The 23,500-nt window shown below is 48.8% G+C and overlaps 10 protein-coding genes and 2 non-coding genes across 12 annotated transcripts; 4 read left to right on the top strand and 8 right to left on the bottom strand.

Moving 5' to 3' along the window:
- Positions 1 to 253: 253 nt before the first annotated feature.
- Positions 254 to 2,433, bottom strand: BO85DRAFT_462736 (transcription factor domain-containing protein; the record flags this gene model as incomplete). The annotated part of the gene is made up of 7 exons (XM_025661867.1): positions 254 to 473; positions 535 to 752; positions 807 to 1,292; positions 1,348 to 1,631; positions 1,688 to 2,112; positions 2,172 to 2,269; positions 2,410 to 2,433. The coding sequence occupies 7 exons, from the start codon at positions 2,431 to 2,433 to the stop codon at positions 254 to 256; spliced, it is 1,755 nt and encodes a 584-aa protein (XP_025511619.1).
- Positions 2,434 to 2,630: 197 nt separating this feature from the next.
- BO85DRAFT_452901 (ABC transporter ATP-binding protein) lies at positions 2,631 to 7,419 on the top strand. The gene is made up of 11 exons (XM_025660935.1): positions 2,631 to 3,050; positions 3,099 to 3,176; positions 3,228 to 3,343; positions 3,406 to 3,460; positions 3,507 to 4,108; positions 4,155 to 4,749; positions 4,795 to 5,359; positions 5,414 to 5,586; positions 5,637 to 6,166; positions 6,219 to 7,191; positions 7,248 to 7,419. The coding sequence occupies exons 1-11, from the start codon at positions 2,889 to 2,891 to the stop codon at positions 7,272 to 7,274; spliced, it is 3,876 nt and encodes a 1,291-aa protein (XP_025511618.1). The 5' UTR covers positions 2,631 to 2,888; the 3' UTR covers positions 7,275 to 7,419.
- A 365-nt stretch (positions 7,420 to 7,784) lies between these two features.
- On the bottom strand, positions 7,785 to 9,641 carry BO85DRAFT_471703 (uncharacterized protein). Its single transcript, XM_025662496.1, has 2 exons — positions 9,434 to 9,641; positions 7,785 to 9,372 (listed from the first exon to the last, which is right to left on the bottom strand). Exons 1-2 carry the CDS (start codon positions 9,571 to 9,573, stop codon positions 8,082 to 8,084), a joined length of 1,431 nt encoding a protein of 476 aa, XP_025511617.1. The 5' UTR covers positions 9,574 to 9,641; the 3' UTR covers positions 7,785 to 8,081.
- A 617-nt stretch (positions 9,642 to 10,258) lies between these two features.
- On the bottom strand, positions 10,259 to 10,861 carry BO85DRAFT_428860 (uncharacterized protein; the record flags this gene model as incomplete). Its single annotated transcript, XM_025658223.1, has 1 exon — positions 10,259 to 10,861. One exon carries the CDS (start codon positions 10,859 to 10,861, stop codon positions 10,259 to 10,261), a length of 603 nt encoding a protein of 200 aa, XP_025511616.1.
- Positions 10,862 to 11,658: 797 nt separating this feature from the next.
- BO85DRAFT_480896 (alpha/beta hydrolase) lies at positions 11,659 to 12,618 on the top strand (the record flags this gene model as incomplete). Its single annotated transcript, XM_025663033.1, has 1 exon — positions 11,659 to 12,618. One exon carries the CDS (start codon positions 11,659 to 11,661, stop codon positions 12,616 to 12,618), a length of 960 nt encoding a protein of 319 aa, XP_025511615.1.
- A 183-nt stretch (positions 12,619 to 12,801) lies between these two features.
- On the bottom strand, positions 12,802 to 14,856 carry BO85DRAFT_428854 (MDR family MFS transporter; the record flags this gene model as incomplete). Its single annotated transcript, XM_025658222.1, has 5 exons — positions 14,562 to 14,856; positions 14,228 to 14,509; positions 13,837 to 14,172; positions 13,592 to 13,772; positions 12,802 to 13,538 (listed from the first exon to the last, which is right to left on the bottom strand). Exons 1-5 carry the CDS (start codon positions 14,721 to 14,723, stop codon positions 12,802 to 12,804), a joined length of 1,698 nt encoding a protein of 565 aa, XP_025511614.1. The 5' UTR covers positions 14,724 to 14,856.
- Positions 14,857 to 15,144: 288 nt separating this feature from the next.
- Positions 15,145 to 17,232, top strand: BO85DRAFT_523359 (C6 zinc finger domain-containing protein; the record flags this gene model as incomplete). Its single annotated transcript, XM_025665341.1, has 3 exons — positions 15,145 to 15,539; positions 15,594 to 15,621; positions 15,679 to 17,232. The coding sequence occupies 3 exons, from the start codon at positions 15,145 to 15,147 to the stop codon at positions 17,230 to 17,232; spliced, it is 1,977 nt and encodes a 658-aa protein (XP_025511613.1).
- Positions 17,206 to 18,386, bottom strand: BO85DRAFT_452899 (uncharacterized protein). The gene has a single exon (XM_025660934.1). The coding sequence runs from the start codon at positions 18,232 to 18,234 to the stop codon at positions 17,581 to 17,583; it is 654 nt and encodes a 217-aa protein (XP_025511612.1). The 5' UTR covers positions 18,235 to 18,386; the 3' UTR covers positions 17,206 to 17,580.
- Positions 18,387 to 19,900: 1,514 nt separating this feature from the next.
- BO85DRAFT_452898 (glycoside hydrolase family 15 protein) lies at positions 19,901 to 22,318 on the top strand. The gene is made up of 3 exons (XM_025660933.1): positions 19,901 to 21,666; positions 21,721 to 21,785; positions 21,844 to 22,318. Exons 1-3 carry the CDS (start codon positions 19,914 to 19,916, stop codon positions 22,066 to 22,068), a joined length of 2,043 nt encoding a protein of 680 aa, XP_025511611.1. The 5' UTR covers positions 19,901 to 19,913; the 3' UTR covers positions 22,069 to 22,318.
- A 299-nt stretch (positions 22,319 to 22,617) lies between these two features.
- On the bottom strand, positions 22,618 to 22,690 carry BO85DRAFT_t239. Its single transcript has one exon. It is a non-coding gene; the product is annotated as a tRNA-Lys (tRNA).
- A 22-nt stretch (positions 22,691 to 22,712) lies between these two features.
- On the bottom strand, positions 22,713 to 22,785 carry BO85DRAFT_t238. Its single transcript has one exon. It is a non-coding gene; the product is annotated as a tRNA-Lys (tRNA).
- Positions 22,786 to 23,210: 425 nt separating this feature from the next.
- On the bottom strand, positions 23,211 to 23,481 carry BO85DRAFT_491814 (uncharacterized protein; the record flags this gene model as incomplete). Its single annotated transcript, XM_025663739.1, has 2 exons — positions 23,211 to 23,293; positions 23,346 to 23,481. 2 exons carry the CDS (start codon positions 23,479 to 23,481, stop codon positions 23,211 to 23,213), a joined length of 219 nt encoding a protein of 72 aa, XP_025511610.1.
- Positions 23,482 to 23,500: the final 19 nt, after the last annotated feature.

Below are 23,500 nucleotides of genomic sequence, written 5' to 3'. Positions count from 1 at the left end.
GTGTGAGAAGGCACTTATAGTTAAGTTTCTGCAACTAGCATTACTGTACTATTCGTGTTTAGTATTATAACTTAAGACGCAGTATGAAAACACTCGTGCTGAATCTATGTCTAAACTGCGGAGGAAGGTTCTCTTTCATATGCCCTCTATAAATTATAATTCTATTTCTGTTCACAAAAGAAACAGGTTCTAGGACAGCTTCAAATTAACATCAGCCTTCCGTTCGGCGGAAGAACTCCATGAAGAGTAAACATCAATGTGAGCCTGCCACAGAGTTTTGAGAGGCTATAGTCATTGCCTTCATCATAATACTCAGCGGTTTAAGCTCGCTCCGCTCCTGCGCGGCTGTTACGACGAAGTTGTTAAACCAAGACACCAAATCGAGATCAGCCTCTGCATTCTCACACTCAGGAGACCCAATCATATTCATGGAGACTATGAATAGTGGCACGAATTGATGAAGAAGGATCAGACTATAGAAACAAAGCCCCAACGATTAGCGTCATTATGTGTAGAATCTCTGCTGTAACATACCTGATACCCCAATATGGGTGTGTAGAGGATGACATGATAGACCGGGACATTTGCAGACTCTTCCGTGCAATGTCAACCGTGTGATATGGTAGAAACTGACTGTCTTGGTTACACTTCTTTGCTTGATAGAAAACAATGAGCATCTTGTAGCTGCTGAATAGAATGTCCACACAAAACCAGGTATCCATGCGGTTTGTCGTCGTAGTGAGGAGTTCCTCCTGGAACTTGTCAGTTTCCGGTTTGCTGAAGCCGACTATTGAAGATTAACGTACCGGCGACCAGTCGGACATGATGGTTTGCACCTCGGCAATAAGACCATCGATTGTCCTATCGTACTGCGGAGTGTCCACGTCGGGCTCCGCATCTACCAGGTCCAGATATTTAATCAAGACCAATGTGAGACGCATGGAAGCGAAAAAGTGAATTTGTATAAACCGAGTGGATGCGTGATCAACTCCTGTGATACTAGGATCCGGGAAATTCACCGTCCAGGACCCGTCGGTGATGAGCGCCGGTTTACCAAAGGACAGACGAAAGACACAGTCCGTTCGTAGCAAGTGCCAAAATTCAAAGCGCATTCTGTTCTTCTCAATTTCGCTTTCAGGGTTGGGGGGACCGCCAGGTCGAACGATCTGCTGGCTGGGGGTTGGTTGGTCGGCATCAACAGAGAAGTACCCCAGAGCTCGGGAAATCTTTACAGACTCGGCAACGATCCTCCAAGATAGTTCACTGTTGCAAGCTTCAAGAGACATGGACATCTAAGCACTCCTTTAGCTCCTATTTCAGCCGACGCGTATCCAAGGTAGGACGTACCATAAAGAAGGCAGCGAACAAGTCTGCAGGCGTATCCTTAATCTGGGCCAGCCAGCTTTCTGTTAAGTCCATACAGGAGCGACAAAGAAATTCCACGATGGCGCCTCTGTTGTGATAGGCATCCGGGTCTACCAAAAAGCCCTGGAAGAGAACATTGTAGTAGACAATTCGTATTGTCGGGTCGAGATGAACATGTGGGTTATGAAGCAGATCTGGGAGTGAAAGAATGAACTCCTTTTCAAAGGGAATTCGGAAACCCTCGAACTGATATGTATCATAATATACTTGAGTTCAGATTAGCACACTGTTGGCTCTCCAGGTGTTGTACGAATGACTGTACATTCAATCCATTTGTGTGCGGTTTCTTTGGTGATGGCGGGTGATGCCTTGGGCTTTTCGGTCTCTACATTCTCCAACTCCGAGATCTCCCGCATGGCGACCTCTATGGCCTGGATGCATTTTTCGTTCCCCCAGAAGCGCGACTCCACTGTCTTGAGGTGACAAAACACATTAGAACTGAGGAGTGACCTCATATTCTCGTCCTTTAGACCTTTCAAGATAGTCTGAGCTACGCCCTGTGCTGCCGGTAGGGGAGACCTAACACTGCGGGGCAGAGCGCTTTGCGAGGTGTCATTATCTGAAACGATAGACATTGAACGAGATGCATCTGCGGGCTGATCTAGATCCGAGTCAATCATACAGTGATCCTCTAGACGCTCCAGTCGTCTAAGGATCTCGGAGAGGATCTCTTTGTCATCTATTAGCCTAGTATGCCGAAAGCTACGTTAGTAGCTTTCTCCATGCTTATAGCAAAGGAGGATAACCTTTTCTTGGCGGAGCGTGGTTTCCGCGGCAGATAAGTGCATTCTGCCCCGACGGCGTCGCATTTGTCGCATCTGGGGTCGATTCTATTGCAACGGATCTAGTCTTCCGTTAGATGGTGCATTGCTGGAACGTGCGGCTGAGCCGATACCTTCTTTTGCTGACAGCGGCGGCACTAGACTATTGTCAGCTTTAATGACGACCTAGGACTGGCTGCAGAAATGACTGGGCTTAGCCTACCGAAATAGGCTTGCGGGAGCTCATCCTCAAGCAGTGGATCCGCGATTAGGTTAAGTGACGAGATTGTGTTGCAAGGGATGAAGATTGGCAGCGGGAAAGTGAAGAGTCCGAAAGTCCGGGCGGCAATGTGGCAGCCTGCTTTGACCGCCCGGGATTAGGAAATCCCCGAATGTCCGCAACGTCGATCGGCTCCACTTTTCCAAGGAGTCAATGACTTTCATCGTCGAGTCATCGCCTGGCAACTCAGATCCTCCTCGTAAACAAGATGCCACTTGCACCTTTTAGGTAGGCTAGGTCCTTCCATGCATACGTCGTCACTGATCCAGGGCCAGCCCACTGTGGCCTGGACCCGCTTCTGGTTGCAGACTGAACCTCTGGCCAGCAAGGGTTTCTCCCCTATAAATCCAGCTCGCCCTCATACACTACCATGCTTCGTTTGGTCGACAATACTCTAGCCTGCTCTCGTACAGGCATACACAATGGGCTACTCACGAGAAAGTCCGACCGGGCAAAGCCCGACGGAGAAGCCACGCGAAGACACCATCGTCATCGGAGATCAAGAAAAACCAAGCACGGTCGATGAGAAGGACACGGAGGAGCAGAAGAAGAGCGAGGAAAATGCATCGCTGGGTAATTACATTGTATGGATTCTTTTGCTTCTACCGTGTTTCGTCGCTGACTGCCTACAGAGGCTGCTTTCCTATACCAATTCTACTGATCGCGTGATCCTTGCAATCGCTATGGTATGCGCGATCGGATCTGGAGTGGTATGTGCATATAGGTTACATCGGAGATAATAGACCTAACGCATTGTATAGCCTCTTCCTCTGATGAATATTGTGTTCGGCAGCCTGGTCGGAGAATTCAATGGATACTTTTCCGCAGGAACATCGGTGACACAAGCGGATTTCAAAGCGTCTGTGAGCAGACTGAGGTAAGATACTATGCAAATGAAAGATAGAGCTTCTTAGGTATCACGGACTAACTTAATGACAGCTTATATATTGTCTACCTATTTATCGGCAAATTTACTTTAACATATTTCTCCATGGTAAGCCTGCGTGTGTGACAACCCGGAGCAATTACTGACTTGCTAGTACTGCTTCCGCGTCATTGGTCTTCGAGTTTCAGCCACACTGCGACACGATTACATGCAGACGCTATTCGCCCAGCCGATCAGTAAGCTCGATCAGGTATCAGTGGGCGCCGTAACCAACACGATCACCACCCTGTCCAATTCCATCCAGCAGAGCATTTCGGATAAATTAGCCATTCTCTTTCAATCAGTTGCCCTGCTCTTGGCAGCATACATTATCGCATTCAAATACTCATGGGCCTTGACACTTGTCACTAGTTCAGCACTCCTATTCATCCTGATCGCCGTCAGCATAACACTACCTCGGTTAACGCAAGCCCAGCAAAGTGTCGACAAGGCGGACGAGAAGCAGTCATCCATCGCAGCGGAGGTGTTTAGCTCGGTGCGGACAGTGGTGTCACTGGGAGCGGAAGGAAACCTCGCCACAAAATATGCGCTTTGGGTTGAAGAAGCGCGTAAACGAGGCCGAAAGATGTCCGTCTTCCTGGGATTTCAGTTCGGGCTCATCTTCTTTGCCATGTATTCGAGTTATTCCTTAGCTTTTTGGTTTGGACTCAAGTTGTTCCGCGACGGACACATAGGGAGCATTAACACGGTCATCACGTGAGTACATCGGCCGAGGTTGGGTTCCTGTGCTGATCGAAGGTAGTGTATTTTTCTCGGTCATGGTGGCAGTGAGTGTTATGGGAAACATTGCCTCGCCTTTGATCATCATATCCAAGGCAGCTAGTGCAGCGGGTGCATTCTTCGAGATGCTGGATTCAGAAAAGATCGACGCTAGCGGTCTTGATGGATCTGATGCCTCGGCGGAGGTAGACATAATCCTCGAAAATATCCACTTTGCTTACCCTTCCCGACCAGACACGAAAGCTCTGAATGGGCTTAATGCTCGATTTCAGCGGGGAAAGACAACGGCGTTGGTGGGTCCCTCGGGTTCGGGGAAAAGTACGATCGTGGCTCTCCTTGAGCGATGGTATCAGCTGAGCGGAACCAGCGATAAGGATCAAGGAGCGATCTATGTGGGTGAACATAATGTGAATGACTTGGATCGAAAGTGGTGGAGGTCCCAGGTCGGGCTGGTACAACAGGAGCCAGTTCTTTTCAACGATACTATTTTTAACAACATCTCCCTTGGGCTAATAGGTACGAAGTGGGAGCATGAGAGCCATGAGAAAAAGAAAGAACTCATTGAAAATGCGTGTCGGGAGGCTTTCGCAGATGAGTTCATTCAACGGCTGCCCAAGGTATGACCAAGACAATCCCCTGAGTATCAAATCTGACCTTTGCAGGGATATGACACCCCAGTTGGCGAGAATGGTACCAAGTTAAGTGGTGGACAGAGGCAACGACTTGCGATAGCCCGCAGTATTGTGCGCCAACCATCTATCCTGATATTGGACGAAGCAACGAGTGCGATCGATGTGCGCAGCGAGAAGATTGTCCAGGCAGCCCTTGATCGGCTCTCTCGCAATCGTACTACGATCGTCATCGCTCACAGACTGTCGACCATCCGACAAGCCGACCATATTATTGTGATGAAGGGTGGTGTGGACATCGAGCAGGGTACTCATGAGGACCTTCTCAAAATCGACGGTGGAGTCTATAGCGGCCTTGTAAATGCTCAGAAGGTGGAGCTACTGGATGATGACACGGCCACCAGCGACATAACCGAGGAATTGAAGGAAGATCTCGAACCTGCAGATGAACTTGTTCGAATGTCTACGAATCAGGATGGCAAGCAGTCGACAAAGAAGAACAAGGGCTTCTTCGGCAGCATCGGACTATTCCTATATGAACAGAGGGCACTTTGGAGATTTTACATTCCAGTCGTGGCTAGCGCGGCTGGAGCTGGAGGTAAGCCCGCTCAAATCTGCGTTGCCAATACAGACTAACGAAGAATGCTGGTAGCTGCGTTCCCACTTCAAAGTTGGTTGTTTGCGAAACTTATCGCGGTGTTCCAGTTGACTGGCCAGAGTCTGGCACACGCAGCCAACTTCTGGGCATTGATGTTTTTCATTCTGGCCCTAGGGACAGCTGCATCCTACGGACTCATGGGATATTCTTCGAACAGGTTCTCATTTGTAAGGGTGTCATGCCAATCTTATAGATGTTGAAACTGACTTTTGGGCAGGAAGTATCCTCCTTCTATCGAACGCAATATTTCCACAACGTGCTCAACAAGCCTATTCCATTCCACGATCAGATCGAAAACGCTTCTGGCTCCCTTGTCTCTCGGCTAGCGACAGACCCGAAGCAAGTGCAAGAGATAGTCGGGATTAACGGTGCATTTCCGCTATCGTCCATTTTTAGTATTCTGGGATGTATTATCATCGCGTTCACATTCGGCTGGAAGCTCAGTCTCGTTGCTGTCTTCGCAGCACTGCCATGCACATTCCTTGCAGCGTTCATGCGCATTCGCTACGAAATTCAATTCGAGGCAATGAACGCCAAGGTCTACTCTGGAAGTTCGCAATTCGCAGCTGAAGCCATAGACGCTTTCCGTACCGTCTCGGCTTTGACAATGGAAGATGTGATCCTGGACCGGTATTCCAACCTCCTACGAGACCAGCAAACGAAAGCCTTCCGAAAGGCCTGGTACGCCACCCTCATCTTCGCATTCTCTGACAGTGTCGAGCTGTGCGCCATGGCACTCACATTCTGGTAAGTTCTCCATAACCAACCGTCCATCACTGCATCTAACAAAATTCGACAGGTACGGCGGCCAACTCCTCGCGTCCCGAGAATACCAACCGACCGACTTCTTCGTGATTTACATCGCAATCATCCAAGGCGGCCAATCCGCCGGCCAATTCTTCAGTTTCGGATCCAACGTCGCGCAAGCCATAGCCGCCGCAAACCGCATACTAAGCCTCCGTCCAGATAAAGCCGAACAACAAGAAGCCCAAATCATCAAATCCCAGCCCGAGTCCCTCCGAACCCACTCCGGGGCCAACATCGAATTCACCAACGTCGCATTCCGCTACCCCAGCCAAGACACCCCCTTATTCACGAATCTCAACGTCAAAATCGAAAGTGGCCAATTCGTCGCTTTCGTCGGCCCATCCGGCTGCGGGAAAACAACCGTGATATCTCTCCTCGAGAGATTCTACACCCCCTATCAAGGAACAGTCCTGATCAACGGCAACGACATCCACTCCATCGACGCCTCATACTACCGCCGTTCGATATCCCTCGTAGCACAAGAACCCCGACTCTTCGAAGGCACTATCCGCGATAACATCACCCTCGGACTGGATGAACACGAATATACCGAGGACGATCTCATCCAAGCGTGCAAGGACGCAGAGATCCACGACTTTATCACCTCCCTCCCGGAGGGATACTCCACTGATCTTGGGATCAAGGCCCAGACGTCCATGAGTGGAGGACAGCGTCAACGCATGTGCATTGCAAGGGCGTTGCTGCGCAAGCCATCTCTCCTTCTGCTTGATGAAGCGACATCGAGTCTTGACTCGCAGTCTGAGAAGGTCGTGCAGGCGGCGATGGAGCGGTTGGCTGCGAAACGGTGTATGACGATTGTGGCGGTCGCGCATAGATTGGCTACTATTCAGAAGGCGGATACGATCTTTGTCTTTGGGGAGAGTCGGAGTGGTTATGGGTCGAGGGTCGTCGAGCAGGGGAGTCATCAGGAGTTGTTGCGGAATAAGGGGACGTATTGGCAGATGGTGAGTGTTGATTGAATGAAGTATTTTGTGTGATTGTGTTTGCTAATTGTTTGCAGTGTCAGGAGAACGCGCTCGATCGGTGATCTTATCCTGCATGGTATCATTTGGTATAGATTTTGGTACATATTTGGGACAACGTGCTGCTGCGGAGTTGGTGCATCATTCGATTAGATGGTAGTCGGAGTAGATAATTTGCTAATAGAATTGATACCCTCTTCTTAATATAGACGATCATGCTATACACCCTCCAACCACAAACCACAGTTTTATCCAATTCCTCCACGGGGACCATAAGAATCAAACTTACACCTCAACCATCGACTTAACTCTTACGTGAAAGGAGATAGTACCAATGCCGCTGCACTCCTATTGCAGCTATGTCAATAGAGATAGACTTGTGAAGATCTGGATCTGGTGACTCGTAGAATTCGGGCCCCATGGCATGCATAGCAGACCCACAAGTGCAACAATTTGCAATGCCATTTGAACCGGTGTTCAACTGACTGGAAGATAGTGGATACTAAGGTTTAGCCGGGTGTGACCGTCGTGCGGTCCGGTCTATTGTGGAGCAAGCTAGTGCCAAAGGAAAGATTGGATCCATGGAACGGGAAATTGCCTGATAATAATCTACTGCGTAAGATGACATGAATCGCTAGAGGCAGAACGGTTGCCTGTGGCCCTGCACTTTCTGGGCGCGATTTGCACATTTCGCACAAAATGCTTGTATCACTATTTCCAACTATACCATAGACAGACGGCTTACTGCTGCATACTACTTTGGATCGCTATCTCATAGAAAAGTGGACATTTTATTAATTCTTCGTGAGTCATTTCGGACATTTTGGTGAGATCGTCGGTTGAGCTCGTCCAGACGCTAGCGTTCGTGATCGTTACAAGAACGAAATTGATTCTGTCTTCCACTTGGGAACCCACTTACTGGGTGTGCCAGCAACAGAGTTCGATGGTGCATTCGGGTTGCCAGACGACGGTGTATTTGAGTTCCCGGATTTCTTCTTGCCTCCCCTCTTCTTTTTTGACTTCTTGCGGGGGCTCGAATCATCGCCGGGGGCATCCTCTGGTGTTTGCGCTCCGCTCCGTGGCGTGAATTTTGGATTCGGATCTGGCTTATCGAACGAGGCTTTCTCTGGCTGTATCTCTTCGTCTGACTGTGTTGCTTTCTCTGGCTGCGTCGTCTTCTCTGGCTGAGGAGCTTTCTCCGGATGAACTGGGGCCGCTTTTTCCGGAACGGGATTTGAAGATGCCGCAGGCTTTAAGGTCTCCTTTAGTGTGGGTTCCGGCTCTGACTTTGGCTCTGTCTTTGATGGAGTTGGTTCCGGTGCAAAGCTTTGATACCTCACTGGCTGCGGCGACCGGAAGGCGAACGAGAGAGGTGAAGCTGGAGCAGGAGATGGAGACTTGGGTTTCTCTTCTGGTAGATCTGGCACGGTGTCGGCGGTTTTGGTATCCTTGACACCGTCATCCGAACAATCCACGCTAACTTCGGGGTCGCTCTTGGTGTCATTGCTGTCAGATACAAGAGTTGTTTGATCAGTAGAAGCATCCTCGTCGGACATGAAGGCAGCACGGCTGGCTGCTGGGCCGTTGGTAGTCGCCTTGGTCAACTTGGCAATGCTACCAGAGTAGATCTTCAAGACGAGATCCAGTAAAAACTGATCGAATTTTGCATCGCTTCCCACACCATACTTCAGAATATCGTTTCTGAACTGTTCTTCGCTGACTTTGAACGCTGCAGCAAGTTGATCATACACGAAGTCCTCAAACCACTTCCTACCAGTGTACATAGTAGCATATACCTCCCGTGCAATCTTGAGTAGTTCCAGTGTTGACACGGAGTCGACGAAGGTATGCATGTAGCGCTGTGCGTGGTCCAGCAGGCCCTGAATCTGGTGTCGCTGAGCCATGTGGAAGGCGTACACGCTGCGTTTGAATTCCCGAGCTCGGGCTTTGGAGGGAGGGGTGTTGGGAGATGCGGCGAGAGTTTGATATTCCCCGGTGTAAAGATAGTGGATAAATGTATGTCCAATGTCGGCGTACATTTCTTCGAGGGAGAATTCCTTCATGTAGGCGAATTTCAAGTTGGGGATTTTGAGGACGTAGTATTCGGGGATAGCGTAAGTGGTACGGCCAATTGTGATGTAGTTAATAGGAGTGGCGTAGGGACTGTAGTGCTTCGGTCAGTGTTGGCTCGTATACAACACATGTGTCTTAATGGCCTAGCTACCTGTCACCACGAGGCTGGGGATAGTCTGTGATCGTTTTGGGAGGCGATTCTGGCTCTGCGAAGACATTTTGAGTCGGCTTCTTTGGCGCAGTGCCAAAGAGGTTGCACAATGGACTGTCCGCTGGGAATACCTTTGCCATTGTGTATGCCGACTGTCGTGAGAGACAGAGAGATGTGGAAGGATTGATGTGAGGGATGGCGATTCAAAACAAAGACCGACCAGATCCCTGGTTAGCCAGGCAATATGGACTCACCGCCTGGATTAACCGAGTTTCGGGCCCTCGCCGCCTGCCGTGATAGGGAAGGTGCGTGTTTACTTCCCGCAGAATGATCTTATCTCGTGAATCCCATGGTTGAGCCCGTACCTGAACTTGAAGTCCGTCTCAAGATCTTGTGCTACTCTGTCCATCGATTATATAAATTCATTTATGCATTTTCTTTTCATCAACTTCCATCACGCACTTTCAGATTTTTAGTGGTCAGTTCCGAGAAAATCCAAGCATTTTTCAGATCTCTCGGAAAATACCGTGACGCGTTGTTTATCAGCTGCCCCAGGCACACTTCTCCACAATATCCAACTTGCCTATTTCAGAAAGAAATCGCATCGATAAGACGGTATGTAAATGTTTTTTATTTCATATTAATACGGTATTCGACGTCTGATGCTAATAGTACTAGGCGGATACCATTCTTTCTATATGCTCTTCGATTGCACTTGTATGTGGAAAAGAGTCTCTATTAGCCTACTGACTCGGATGCTTCATGCTACAATGAATCCAAAGTTATAATGAATTAGAATATATCGGCAACCATTATTGCACTCCCTCACTGCCTAATACTCCATACAAACTCCTTCACCTCCTTTCCCACAACACCCTCCCTAACCAAATTCCCCATCGACTCCACAACCCAAGTCTGACAATCCCTCTGCACCACCCTCCTCCCAACCCCAACCCCAGCCTCTCCCATACCCCTCTCCTGACCAACGCTATTCAACGACTTCCCCGGTGCCTTCACCTCATACAAAATCCTCTCAAACGCACAACCCGGCACATTCTCAATCCTCTCCATTCCATCCATCAGCTTCTGATCAAAATACTTCCCATCCACCCACTGCAATGGGATCCGCTTCGTCGGAATATCCGGACTGGTACGGAGATTGTGGCTGCGCTTGATCTCGAAGATGAACCCGTTGCGCACGTCCCCAGTTGCGTGGATCTTATCTCCGACCAGGGGATCATCTGGAGACGAGATCCAGTATGCCCAGTGGTCTTTGAAGGGGTGGCCGTTGAAGATGTGCAGCTCGAGGAGCAGGGAGTCTTTGGGGCCGGTGGGGGGGACGGTGGGTGGTTGTGGGGTGCTTCTTTGTGCTTGAATTGTTGGTGGGGGGATGGGTGCGGGGGGCGGGGGTGGTGGGATGAAGGACATGGTATTGATTGAGTATTGTAGCTTGTATTTGCTATGTAATCCTAGCTGTAGTGTGATAGTGTCAAGGGTAAAATTGTAGCAGTATAGGGACTACAAAGGCGTGTCTGTAGCTGGCGCAGTTAAGCGCTGTTGCCTGGGTAAGCGCGGGGTGCGATTGAGTGATCGTCATTCATACAAAAGTAGCGATATAACAAAAAGGGTGCGAATAAGATCTGACTGTACTTCTGTAAATCAAAGCAACTCACACCTTCCGCATCTCAACCACCCCCTTTCCAAACTCCGAATACACCTGAAACATCAACCCTAGCTTGAGCTAATGCCATAAGGACAATTGAGTCTCTCCGAAATTAGCGAAGTATTCCTAGAGGCGGATTGGGACACCTGCCGCACAATGATAGAATGATAGGCAACGGGTTATATGATCACCTAAAAGCAGACAATTACAGTACACTAATCACGGTCGGCCATCGGGTCATTAATTATTAAGGATGACTCCGAACTAGACCTGAACTCGTTAGCCTCTCATCCTTCGGGATGGAATCTCACCATCACGGAGACATTCCGGAGCGATGATTTGCCCGCACTCTATCAGTCCTAAGTGGACCGGACACATTACCCGCCAATGCCCTAAGCAGGATGACCAAGAATATGCCCGAGCAGGAATAATCACTCCGAATACATACAGAAACGAGATGTATATAAAGAGAACAATAGACATCATCTAAAACACTATCACTCAACACCAAAACAATCAGCCATCACTACTCCAAACAACCATTCACATCCATATCATCAACATGTCCCCTATCACCCGCCCACCCCTCCACCCCTCCCTCTCTGCCATCCACCAAACCATCCCAACGATGGACATCAGCACGCCCGAAAAGCGCCGCGTCTACCGTGACTACCTGACCACACACTTCACACTCGAAAACACCCTCAAGGGCCATGAATCCACTATCGCCTACCAAGAAGTCGACATCCCGGGTCCCGCTGGCCCCCTGCGTGCCACCATCTTCCGCCCAAAGCACACCACTTTAGACGTCTCCTCCACCCCGGGGATCCTGCACATGCACGGTGGCGGGCACTCCACTGGAAACCGCTTCATGGGCTTCACCGTGCTGGACTGGGTTGAATCCCTCAGCGCAGTGATCATGACGGCAGAGTACCGTCTCGCGCCGGAACATCCCCAGCCTGCGCAATTGGAGGATAGCTATGCGGCGTTGAAGTGGATGAGTGAGCATGCACATGATCTAGGGTTCAACCCGTCCAAGTTAGTCGTATGTGGTGGCTCAGCGGGAGGTAACCTCGCCGCTGGCCTGAGCCTTCTAGCAAGAGACCGCGCGGGACCCGCGATCAAAGGCCAAGTGCTGATGTACCCCTGGGTAGACGACAGCGTGGAGTGGAACTCGATGGAACAGTTCGGGGATATTGCGCCGTTGACGAAGGCGGATGCGGCGCAGGCGAGTGATTTTGCCTTCGGAGTGAATCGGGAGTTTGCCGATATGTATACGGTTCCGCTGAGAGCGGAGAGCTTTGTGGGACTGCCCGAGACGTTTATTGATGTTGGCGAGGCGGATGTGTTCCGTGATCAGGATCTTGCGTATGCGGCCAGGTTGTGGAGGGATGGAGTCGCTACGGAGTTGCATGTTTGGCCTGGGTGCTGGCATGGGTTTGATGCTTTTGTGCCTGAGGCGGAGGTTAGTCGCAGGGCGAGGGAGGCGAGGTTGGGGTGGTTGAAGAGGTTACTTGCTTGATGGGTTGGTAGTTGAGAATTTATGGTTGTTCCTGTTTTTAATTTGGTATATATATTGTTTGATTTCTGTAAGAATTATAGAAGGAGTTGTGATTTTCCATTTTGGCGTCTAGCTGTCCCGGATGAATGGTAGAAACAGGAGGGAAGCAATGGGACATCGATGTTCCTGGGCGACTGCTCAGCTTTAACAGTCCCCGTTCTTCTTATCGATCCCGTTATCATCTTCCATGTTTGTAGGAGCCTCCCCTTCACTTCCTTTCTCACTCTTGCGCTCAACATCAGGCTTGTTCTGCTTCACACTGCGCCATTCCATACAAACTGCACCGATGCTAGCAAGACAAGCCATGATAAGTCCTACCTGAAAGCACACGCGCAGAGAATCATTATAAGCTTGTAAACCATCATCTCGATATCTCTCAGGAATAAGGCTTAACACGTCCGTCGCACCCGTACTCTGAATCACCCGCGGAGTGATTTCCACATCCGGAATTCGTGAAAGACGCCGAGCCAGCTGATTTGAAAGGACATTTTCACCAACAGAAGTGAAAATAGCACCGAAAAGCTGCTGGCCGAAGAACATAAGCGACGCTCCGATAGCGACATCCTTCCGGGGCAACACAGTTTGCACAGCAATGTTGTTGATCTGGGTTGATGTACCAAGGCCGTAGCCGTATAGAATCTGGTAACCGATCCATTTTGCTTCTGGGGTGTTCACATCCAAGGTGGTGATCAGACCGGCTCCGATTGATGTAAGACAAACACCAAAAATCAAGAAAGGCGTGTAGTATCCAATGCGGGAGATGAGTTGGCCGGTGATGATGGATGCTACAACCAATGGTATTATGGTCGGAAGGAGGTGTATACCGCTGCTGACTGCCGAGACGCCTTCAATAGCCTGGAACCATATGGGAAAGTAGTATACTAGTATGGTCATTGGTATGCGGTTTCTGCCAGTAAGTTGTGTGAAGACTCACTGATGATCATTGTATGTGCGCCTTGGCAGCAGCTCACCCAGAAGCCGCTCGCAATACTACGCTGGAGGAGTATTTTAGGTGGCAGTATGGCCTGCTCTGGCTTCCAAATTTGGATACCCAGGAAGGCGAGAAGAAGCACGAATGCAAGCACAAGCAGTGCGATGATTCTCCCATTGCTCCACTAGACAGTGTTATAATTCCTTATAGCTTAGATATTTGCCCTAATGGAGAAGCGGTTAACTTACGTTATATGTGGTACCGGCCCACTGTAAGGCCAGGCATAGGCAGACAACACCGGGAATAAGCGCGATCATTCCTAAGAGATTCAGCTGCTGCAGCTTCTCTTTCAGTGGTGTATTGGTGGATGTTTGTGCCGGGATATGCAATAGAAAGAAGACGACAACGAAGACCACCCCACCAAGAGGGAGGTTGATATAGAAACACCACCTCCATGTAACGTCGGTGGTAAAGACGCCACCAATCAACGGACCTGACACTGACGCGACCCCGAACACAGCTCCAAATAAGCCCTGGTACTTAGGACGCTTATGGAGCGGAACGGCATAGACAATAATGACCATCTAAATGGATATATAAGTAAAAGACATTTTCATAATAAATGGTTGATCAACCCACGGCGCCAGATGAAATTCCACCAGCTCCCATCCCGGCAATGGCCCTGCCTATGATAAAGGTAATGGAACTCGGTGCAGCACCGCATAGGGCCGACCCCGCCTCGAATAGTATTATAGACGACATAAATACAGCCTTGATATCGAAAGAACGATACAGCTTGCCAAACATCAGCTGAAACGCACAGTTTGTCAGCGAATATGCCGTTCCGTACCAGCCAATATCGCCCGCTGAGTTGAACTCGTTGGTAATCTGAGGTATCGCTGTTGAAATAATCATGCGGTCCTGTGTATATGTCAGCTCGATATACTATATAGACCGGAGTATTGGAGAATACCAAAGACATGAGGAACATGCCAATCAACATGGATGTTATGATCATTGCAAGCCTTAGGCCCGAGGGATACGTCGCTTCAGGCTGGGTGCTCCTGCGATCTTTGGCAGTTGTCTTATCCTCATCTTTGTGGCCTCGAGTCCGGCTGTTGCTTTCAGTGGACATGTTGATTGTTGTGAACCCTTGCAGATTCAAATGCTAGTACTACCTCAAGAAGTAACTTAGAGACTGGACGAGCCCAGCATCACGCACTTCGGAAATATTTCATGTCAGAATCAATGGAACGCGTTTCTTTTCAAATTATAAGTCGCCATCCTCGGCCGGGGGGTGGGGGTGTTCGAAGACATCTTTATGAGGATACAGCTGTAGTACAGATACCCTTCGGAAATACAGCCGGCCGTCTCGGGATCCAAGACAAACCACGCTAAACCATTCTGGGACCCGAAGGCTCCGAAGAACTCAATCTCGGGCATGAATCGCCCGATTTGCCCTTTGAACACGTCCACTCCATACTATGAGGACAATATCCTGCCAAAATATGCTCGAAACACTTATAAAAATAACAGCCTCAGTCTCTATCTAGGGGATGTTGTCCACCCCTCCATCTGGGCCTCCAGGCCCGAATCGACCGAAGCTCGCCTGTTCTCTCTGCGCTCGTCGCAAGGTGAAATGCGACAAGAGCGAGCCCTGCTCTAACTGCCTCAGGGCGCATGCTCAGTGTATATACGAAACCCCTGCCTCACCTCGACCACGAAAGAGGGCTGCTGATGAAGAGCTTCTCGCGCGACTAGCCCGCTACGAAGAACTCATGCGGAGTCACAATATCGATTTCTCCTCACACACCCACATCTGGATCCCTCCAAACCAGAAGTCTCAACCGAAGGAGAGTCATTCGGCTGGCTCACGCGCTGAGAAGATCAATGAGGCTAGTGTCCAAGAATCATCACTACTTACAGATGGCACGACTGCAGAAAGAGAACGGTAAGATATCCGGCAAACAGCAGGCAGTCTGCAATATGTTACTAATGGTGATAGATGTTTGTGGTCAGACCTCAGGCCAGAAGTATGTGTTTCCGGCTACTACCATACTCGTATAATACTAATAGCCCTTTGTAAACAGCTCAAGTATCCCCCTATCCAGAGCCTCGGATACAAGGATGACCCCGCCCTGTATCCTACTCCTTCCCTTGGAGAGGCTATTTCTGATACGCAAAGCATCCATGACTTCCATCCCGAGCCAAAACACATTTACCGGTTGTGGCAGATATTCGTAGAAAGAGTTCACCCGATGACAAAGATCGTCCATGTGCCTACCCTGCAGCAGCGTGTCTTGGATACTAGCTGCAATTCATACTGCGCATCCAAACCACTGACAGCTATCTTATTTGCTATCTATACCATTTCAATCACCTCTAGCTCACCCGGCGAATGTGAGACGTATTTTGGCCTGCAAAAGGCCGTTATTCTGAGACAATACCGAACCGCAACTCTGCGTGCTCTCATTGCAGCAGACTTTCTCACAACCAGCGACCTCGAAGTTCTACAGGCACTGGTATTATTCCTTTTCTCTAACCCAAGATGTGATTTAACAACCACTCTGTCCGGCGCCGCCCTTCGACTAGCCGAGAAGATGGGCCTACATCAAGACACCTCTGACCCCAACATAACTTTCTTTGAGAAGGAAATGCGCATTCGTTTATGGTGGCAGCTCCGCGGCCTCGAAGCTCGGTGTCGCATTAGCTCTACACCAGGGATGAAGCCACCACCATCTTCCGAGATAGGTGACGTCCGCCTCCCACTTAACGTAAACGACGTGGATCTGCACCCGGACATGACTGAAGCTCCTTTGGAACACAACGGTCCCACAGAAATGATGTGTGTCTTGTTAAAAATGGAGGTTTCCAACTGGCGCCGACGCTCTCCGACAGCCACTCAGCTCATTGAAAGTGTGATGCAGGGCTCGGTGAAGTCTAAGGAGATAATCGAACTGGAGAGCAAGGCGGTTGACGAGCTCAACGACATATACTGTTGGAGAAATACTCGTAATTCTGATCCACACATCCCCCTTCATAGCCTTACTCAAGCCATTGCAAATCTCTCAATCGCGCGGTTCAGGTTTAAAATTCATCATCCTCGCCGACGGTTCGGTGCAGCTGGCAACGAGATCCATATAACACGTGACGAACGTGACATTCTGTTTGAATCAGCCCTGACATGGGTACAATCCATGATGGATATCAGAATCCGCAGCAAATTTCCCTATTACTTATTCACGCACTTCACGACAGATACCTATATGGACGCTTATATCCACATCCTGCTTGAGCTGCGGCAACGACGCTCCGGGGACCGCGTAGCACTTGCTTGGCAGCTGGTAGAGAACCTCTTCAGCGAACATCCCGAGCTTATCGATGACAGTAACCCTTTCTTTGTTTCGTTCACAGACTTGGTTTTGGATGCATGGGAATCTCGCAGTTACGAGCTGGATAAAAGCCAGGGAGGTCTAGAATCCGTCACCACGCCTCGATTTATCCAACGACTCTTTGATAAGAAGCGTAACAATCGTCTGGGTGATTTGACATCCAGCTTGGGTTTACATAACCCTGGGGCTTTCGAGTTGCAGGACGATGAGGATACTAGTTGGCTTTCTTGGGGAGATTTCCTTCAGTTGTGAGCACGAATATGCGCAGCAGTAAGGCACATCAATCAATGTAAATGATAAAGCCCATTAATCTAATGTCACCAACCTAATACAATATAGAATGAACTTTGGCGAAATCAAAATCAATACCGATCAACGCATCAACCCGCAGTTTCAGTGTTAATAAACAGCTCTACCAATTGAAGCAAACATGAAACACAGATCTATATCTAGCAACGTCTCGCTGACCATAAGCAAGACTGACCATAACCCATTTGCTAACTGTAATATTCCAGGCTTTCGGGCATTCATCGTTCGATCTTCGTCATGATATCAATCAGACAGCACAATGTAATCTGGCAATGGGAACGTGCCCCCAACTCAATCCTCCCCGCGACGCTCATAATCAAGAGCAGATTTCATACTGTCGATATCCCTTTCATATTCATGAGCTAGAATTTCGATTATTTTAGCCCGCTTGGCAGCTTTCGTTGGCTGCTGGTCAACTTCCACCCACTTCCGCTTGTACCTGGGGTCCTTTGCCGCAGAAATACTTGGACGTGTGCCAAAACAATCGTCGAGTGCGATCCGCTCGCAGTATTCAACATGGCTGTGTTTGAAGTCTTCGTAGTTCACTCTAGGGTGACGAGTGACTATTTTGATAGGCTCATGTGGGTTATCTGAAACCTGGAGGTATCTGCGAGCACTGCTGACTTTCCAATTAACCTGCTTCTCGAGGTGTAGAAGGACATGATAGAGAACGCCGCTCTCCGCATGCTCCTCACGACATCCATAAAACGTAGAAGAAGCGAGGGATCTTTGCTCCAACATCGCTCGAAACCTATTTACAAAATCATCTTCTTGCTCCAACGAAGAATCGAAGTAGGTAAGAAAAAGCCATCGACAGTGTATCTTCTGGGAATGCTTCTTTTTGTCCGAAGGCACTGATGGATGAGAAGAGGGCCTGGCCGGCACAACAGAGTGCGATTGAGACAAATCAGAGATCGATTCCAGGCGGAAGCGAGCGAAAGTCATTTTTTCGTCTGTACGAATGATTTGTCTGAATGAGCAAGTTGTTTGTGTTGGACTATCCGTCTAAAAGATAATAATGTCCGGGGCTGCCCTCGATTATTTATGCTCCTTGGAAAGCCCTGGCATTGCAGGAGTGGCCTATTAGGCAGTTTTCTCAGTCTCGCTCAAGAATCTATTATTTGGGATGCCGCCATGATATACCCCGCACTTTTTGCTTACAATACAGACTTGATCCTCGTGACCAAGCCAAAGTAGCACACTATTCAATAGTGGGATTGTGGAGGGTCTCGGGTAACGAGACGGTAATGACGGGCGGTAGCGGGCAGCAGAATCCCAAAGAGGGAATTCTTGGCAGTTTGGCCGTATTGATTGGTGAGACTGAGCTTACCTTCCTCTTCTGGAAGAGGGGTAGAGATCGCCTCGCTTAGGGCGGTGATGATGGTGAGTTGGCTTTTTAGTTGCAGGTTGTTAGCCAACTACGTTTCTTAAATGGACGTTGGTTTGTTGGTGGCGCAAGGCGCGTTTTAGTTTTCCTGCTGCGTAGGCAGCATTGTAGTTGTCAGAGAACAACCTAGGAGAGTTGCTACCACAAGGCCAAAAAGACCATCATTACCCGCAGCTACCTGCGGACCCCTAGAATCCTGCTTATATAGACATGTATACACGGGAGCAGGTGGTATCTCACCACTTAATATATGACAGTAGTATACTCTGAAGAGGCAGTGAACATATAATTATCCTAATAACTCTAATCCTGATGAGTATTATAAAGAGAATGATCTCAAATAATAAGATGGTATTTACAAATAATACATAATAATAGAATATTAAACACGAAGTAGTTTTGCTGTATTACTTAGCAAGACTGAGAAAATCTCCTTTCGGGTAAGGCGCGGGTTGGTACCATGCTTATGCACATGACGGTATAGTTCACTGCATTTGGTGCCCGGGCCCTGATGTGTATACAATAACTATTAAAATTTCAAACTTCTGGTATAATTACCAAGCTCTCGAATATAACTATTTGTACAGTCTGAAAATCAGTCTCGCATTGGCCTGGCTACGGCTTGACATTACTTATAGTATTGATTAGTTTATTGTTCATGAGGTCTGCTACTGCCTGGGCGTTAAATGCACAAAGATATGTCTTGGTAGGGGTGTACAGAGAGACCGCCTTTTATACGTACCTTGTCTGTGGTTCCGTGGGCTCTACGCCGGCGCTCGCATCAATAACGCCAACCATGAACACACTATGTAGTTGGAACTTAAAAGAAGGGCATACGAACAACAGAGCAGAAAAAATGAAGAAGAAAAGAAAAGGCTCCATACAGCGAAAATGTCAACGTGGGGAACATGAATGAAAGAAAAGGAAAGAGTGATAGACGAAGACTCATACTAACCCACTATGTATTCCCTAGACCGCTTGCACTGTTTATGTGAGTATTTTACACTACTAAGCACAAATGATATTGTCAAAAAACTCCACAACATTACCCTACCCCTAGTAGTATCCTAGAACTGCGATCAAAACAATGACAGTAATACAATGGTGAATGCGGATGCAAATGGTCAAACATACCGGGTGTCACCGGATATTCAGCTCTGACGTCATATGGATATAAAGAGGTCAGCACGTCTGACAGACCAACTCTGTTTCTCCAACTCACATCACCCATTGCACCATGGATCCGGCAAACGAATATTGCGGGCTTGAAGACTATGGCCTGGTGGGGGACATGCACACTTGTGCACTGGTCAGCAAGAATGGCAGCGTCGACTCCATGTGCTGGCCCGTGTTCGATTCCCCTTCCATCTTCTGCCGCATTCTAGACAAGGAGAAGGGAGGTCATTTTTCGATTACTCCGGATCTCAGATTGAAGAATCCTTTGAGTAAGCAGCGCTATCGCCCGTACACCAACATGCTGGAGACCCGTTGGATTCATGAGGAGGGAGTGGTGAATATCTTGGATTATTTTCCGATCGCAAAGCCCAAGCCGCATGTGGTTGAGAAAGGGCTTCCCCAGTGGTGTCGATGCTATCAGAACAAAGGGTCTGCACAACAGGAGGCATGTCGTTCAGGGATGGTGCGGAAAGCAGAGTGCGTGCGTGGTGAAATGGAGATAGAAATCGAGCTCTTCCCAGCGTTCAATTACGCCCGCGATTCACATATAGCCCAACAGTCTTCGGCTTCGGATGACGGTATCCAAGTTTACCACTTCCAGTCAGAGAGTCAGAATCTGGCTGTCAGCGTTTTGGGAGACAAGGGTGATATTTCTGAGGACGACTCTGATCTTAGCATTGAATTTGAACTGTCCGACCGACCCGGCCACCTGGGCCCCGGTCTGATTGGGAAGGTTACCTTAAAAGAAGGACAGTCCGTCACTATGCTTCTTCACGATCAGGAATCCATAACGTGCAATTCCCAGGATTTAGCGCCATTTCTACAGCAGATTGAGCGAACGACTGGCGATTTCTGGTCAGATTGGACCAGCAAATGCACCTTCCGAGGCCACTACCGCGAGCAAGTGGAGCGCAGTCTACTCGTTCTGAAGCTTCTGACCTACAAGCCAACCGGAGCAATCGTGGCAGCTCCCACCTTCTCACTACCTGAGCATATAGGTGGGAGTCGCAACTGGGACTATCGGTATTCATGGGTACGCGATGCCGCATTCACCGTCTATGTGTTCTTGAAGAACGGCTATCCAGAAGAAGCCGAATCGTACATCAACTTCATCTTCGAGCGTATCTTCCCGCCGATGGATAAGAATCCAAAGCCAGGGGAGCCCTTTCTGCCTATCATGATCACTATTCATGGTGAGCGCGAGATCCCCGAGATGGAACTCGACCATCTAGAGGGGTACCGGGGGAGCCGACCGGTGCGTATCGGCAACGGTGCAGCGACTCATATCCAGCTCGACATTTACGGAGAACTTATGGACAGTATTTATCTCTACAACAAACACGCAGCCGATATCTCATACGACCAGTGGCGAGCTATCCGTCGCATGATCGATTTCGTCATCCAGATCCGCCATCAGCCTGACCAGTCCATCTGGGAAGTGCGCGGGCCACCGCAGAACTTTGTTTACTCAAAAATTATGCTTTGGGTGGCTTTGGATCGTGGCGTGCGTCTAGCGGAGAAGAGATCCAATTTACCGTGTCCGGACCGGGCACGATGGATGCACGAACGTGATGCACTATACGATGAGATCATGACCAAGGGGTATAACGCAGAGAAGGGATTTTTCTGCATGAGTTATGAGAATCAAGATGCCATGGACGCTGCTGTGCTTATTGCGCCGTTGGTGTTTTTTGTAGCGCCAAACGATCCTCGGTTGTTGAGCACCATCCAGAAGATTACGGATGTTCCCGCAAAAGGAGGGTTGAGTGTGGCTAATATGGTATCACGGTATGATACTGGGAAGGTCGATGATGGTAAGCTGTCCCCCGTCTCCTTTGATTACGACTCACATCTAACAATCATCCCAGGTGTTGGAGGCAACGAAGGCGCTTTCCTAATGGTCACATTCTGGCTCGTCGAAGCCATGATGCGCGTAAGTTCCGAACTTGCCTCCTAGTTATTCCATCTCGATAGCTGACAGTCATCATCAGGCCGCCAAGTCCAAAGCATATCTTCCTCACGACCCGTTCTTCCAACAACTGCGCAAGACAGCTACATCGCAGTTCGATAGCATTCTCTCTTTTGCAAATCATCTGGGAATGTTCTCCGAGGAGGTTGCGACTTCCGGAGAGCAAATCGGCAACATGCCGCAGGCGTTTAGCCACCTGGCGTGTGTGAGTGCAGCGATGAATCTCGGCGGAGGGGGCGACCGATGATTTTACCTGATCTTGAAAAGGATTTGTAAAGAACGCTAGGAAATGAGAATAATGGCAAAGAGATGTGAAAGGTTTCTGGCGTTTACCTTTCCATAAATTACATTGCAATATGAAGCAAGATCGCATCAAGTTCCCTTTGAATTCGGCAGAGAAACTCTTAAAACCTGCAAGGCCCCTTCCTCTACTGCTTGCAGTAGACACGAAATGCTACAAAGAATGTCTGAGTAGGTTATACTCAATGAAATATCTCTATCCTTTCAATGATGGCCGAATTTGGTGTTTTACATACCGCTACTAGTACCATTACGCCTAAGGTTGTAAGTGTAAGATAATGGTTCCTATAGGTATATATATTTCGGTAGTAGGTCACGCATTACCTAGCACTACACCGCGCGACCATCAAGTAAGAAAACCCAAAGCAAATAAATGCTGATCCAGACATGACAAGGCTAAAAAAAGGAAAAGTAGGGGAAAAAAAAAAAAGAAAAAGGGCAGGGGATAGAGGATCCGAATAAAAACTCAACCAGAAGTGATAAAAACAAAAAAGAAAGCCCAACGCGGGGCTCGAACCCGCAGCCTTGAGATTAAGAGTCTCACGCTCTACCGATTGAGCTAGCCGGGCAAAGGGAAAGAGGAAGTTGAACAGCCCAACGCGGGGCTCGAACCCGCAGCCTTGAGATTAAGAGTCTCACGCTCTACCGATTGAGCTAGCCGGGCTAGTTCGGTGAAAGGTCCAGAGGAAGAGTGCTACTAGTAGAAAAGATTATTGATCAGTCTTCCAACCTGATCTGCATCACGTGCTTGAGCCCCTTATAGACAGATGCATTAGTGACACTTTTAGAGCCATTTTACGGCTGTGCATTAGTGCCATGCTTTAGAGTCATTCTATATGCACGGTCTTGCATTAGTGCCACTTTAGAGCCATTCTGTGGCCGTGCATTAGTGCTATCTTTTAGAGCGATTCTGTATGCATGGGCCTGCATAGAATCTATCTATGGAGCTTGACCCTGATATAACCAATTACCAACGTAGACCTGACCTCCCATGTTTGTCACGCTGCGTCAACTTAAATTGTAGAGCTATTATAGAGATTGAGTATAAGAATATCTTTCAATCAATCCATGCTGCATTATCAGGCTACCCTAAGCAACGCGGTTTACTGTCGCCTCTTTCTTACCCTGCGCGAGTACCGCCCGATCAAAGAAGGTGTGTATCGACGAACTGTCTGATTAAATATATTAGCAAACGCTACAGATCTTTAGAGAGCCATAGCCTACCAACTGCAGTCCACATCCGGAAACCGTAGTCGCTTTCTTTGTCGTCCGCAGCTCTAATTGCCGTGACGAAGAGACATTCGCGAAGAGAAACGCCGTACGCAGACGATTGCGCCGTTGCGCTTATAGGTGGAGACATGAGGAAGTGGGTATCATCC

This window comes from Aspergillus piperis (genome assembly GCF_003184755.1).
Source record: "Aspergillus piperis CBS 112811 unplaced genomic scaffold BO85scaffold_22, whole genome shotgun sequence".
In the NCBI taxonomy this organism is placed as follows: domain Eukaryota; kingdom Fungi; phylum Ascomycota; class Eurotiomycetes; order Eurotiales; family Aspergillaceae; genus Aspergillus; species Aspergillus piperis.
The sequence above is the reverse complement of the archived record's forward strand: the minus strand, read 5'-3'. Positions and strand labels throughout refer to the sequence as shown.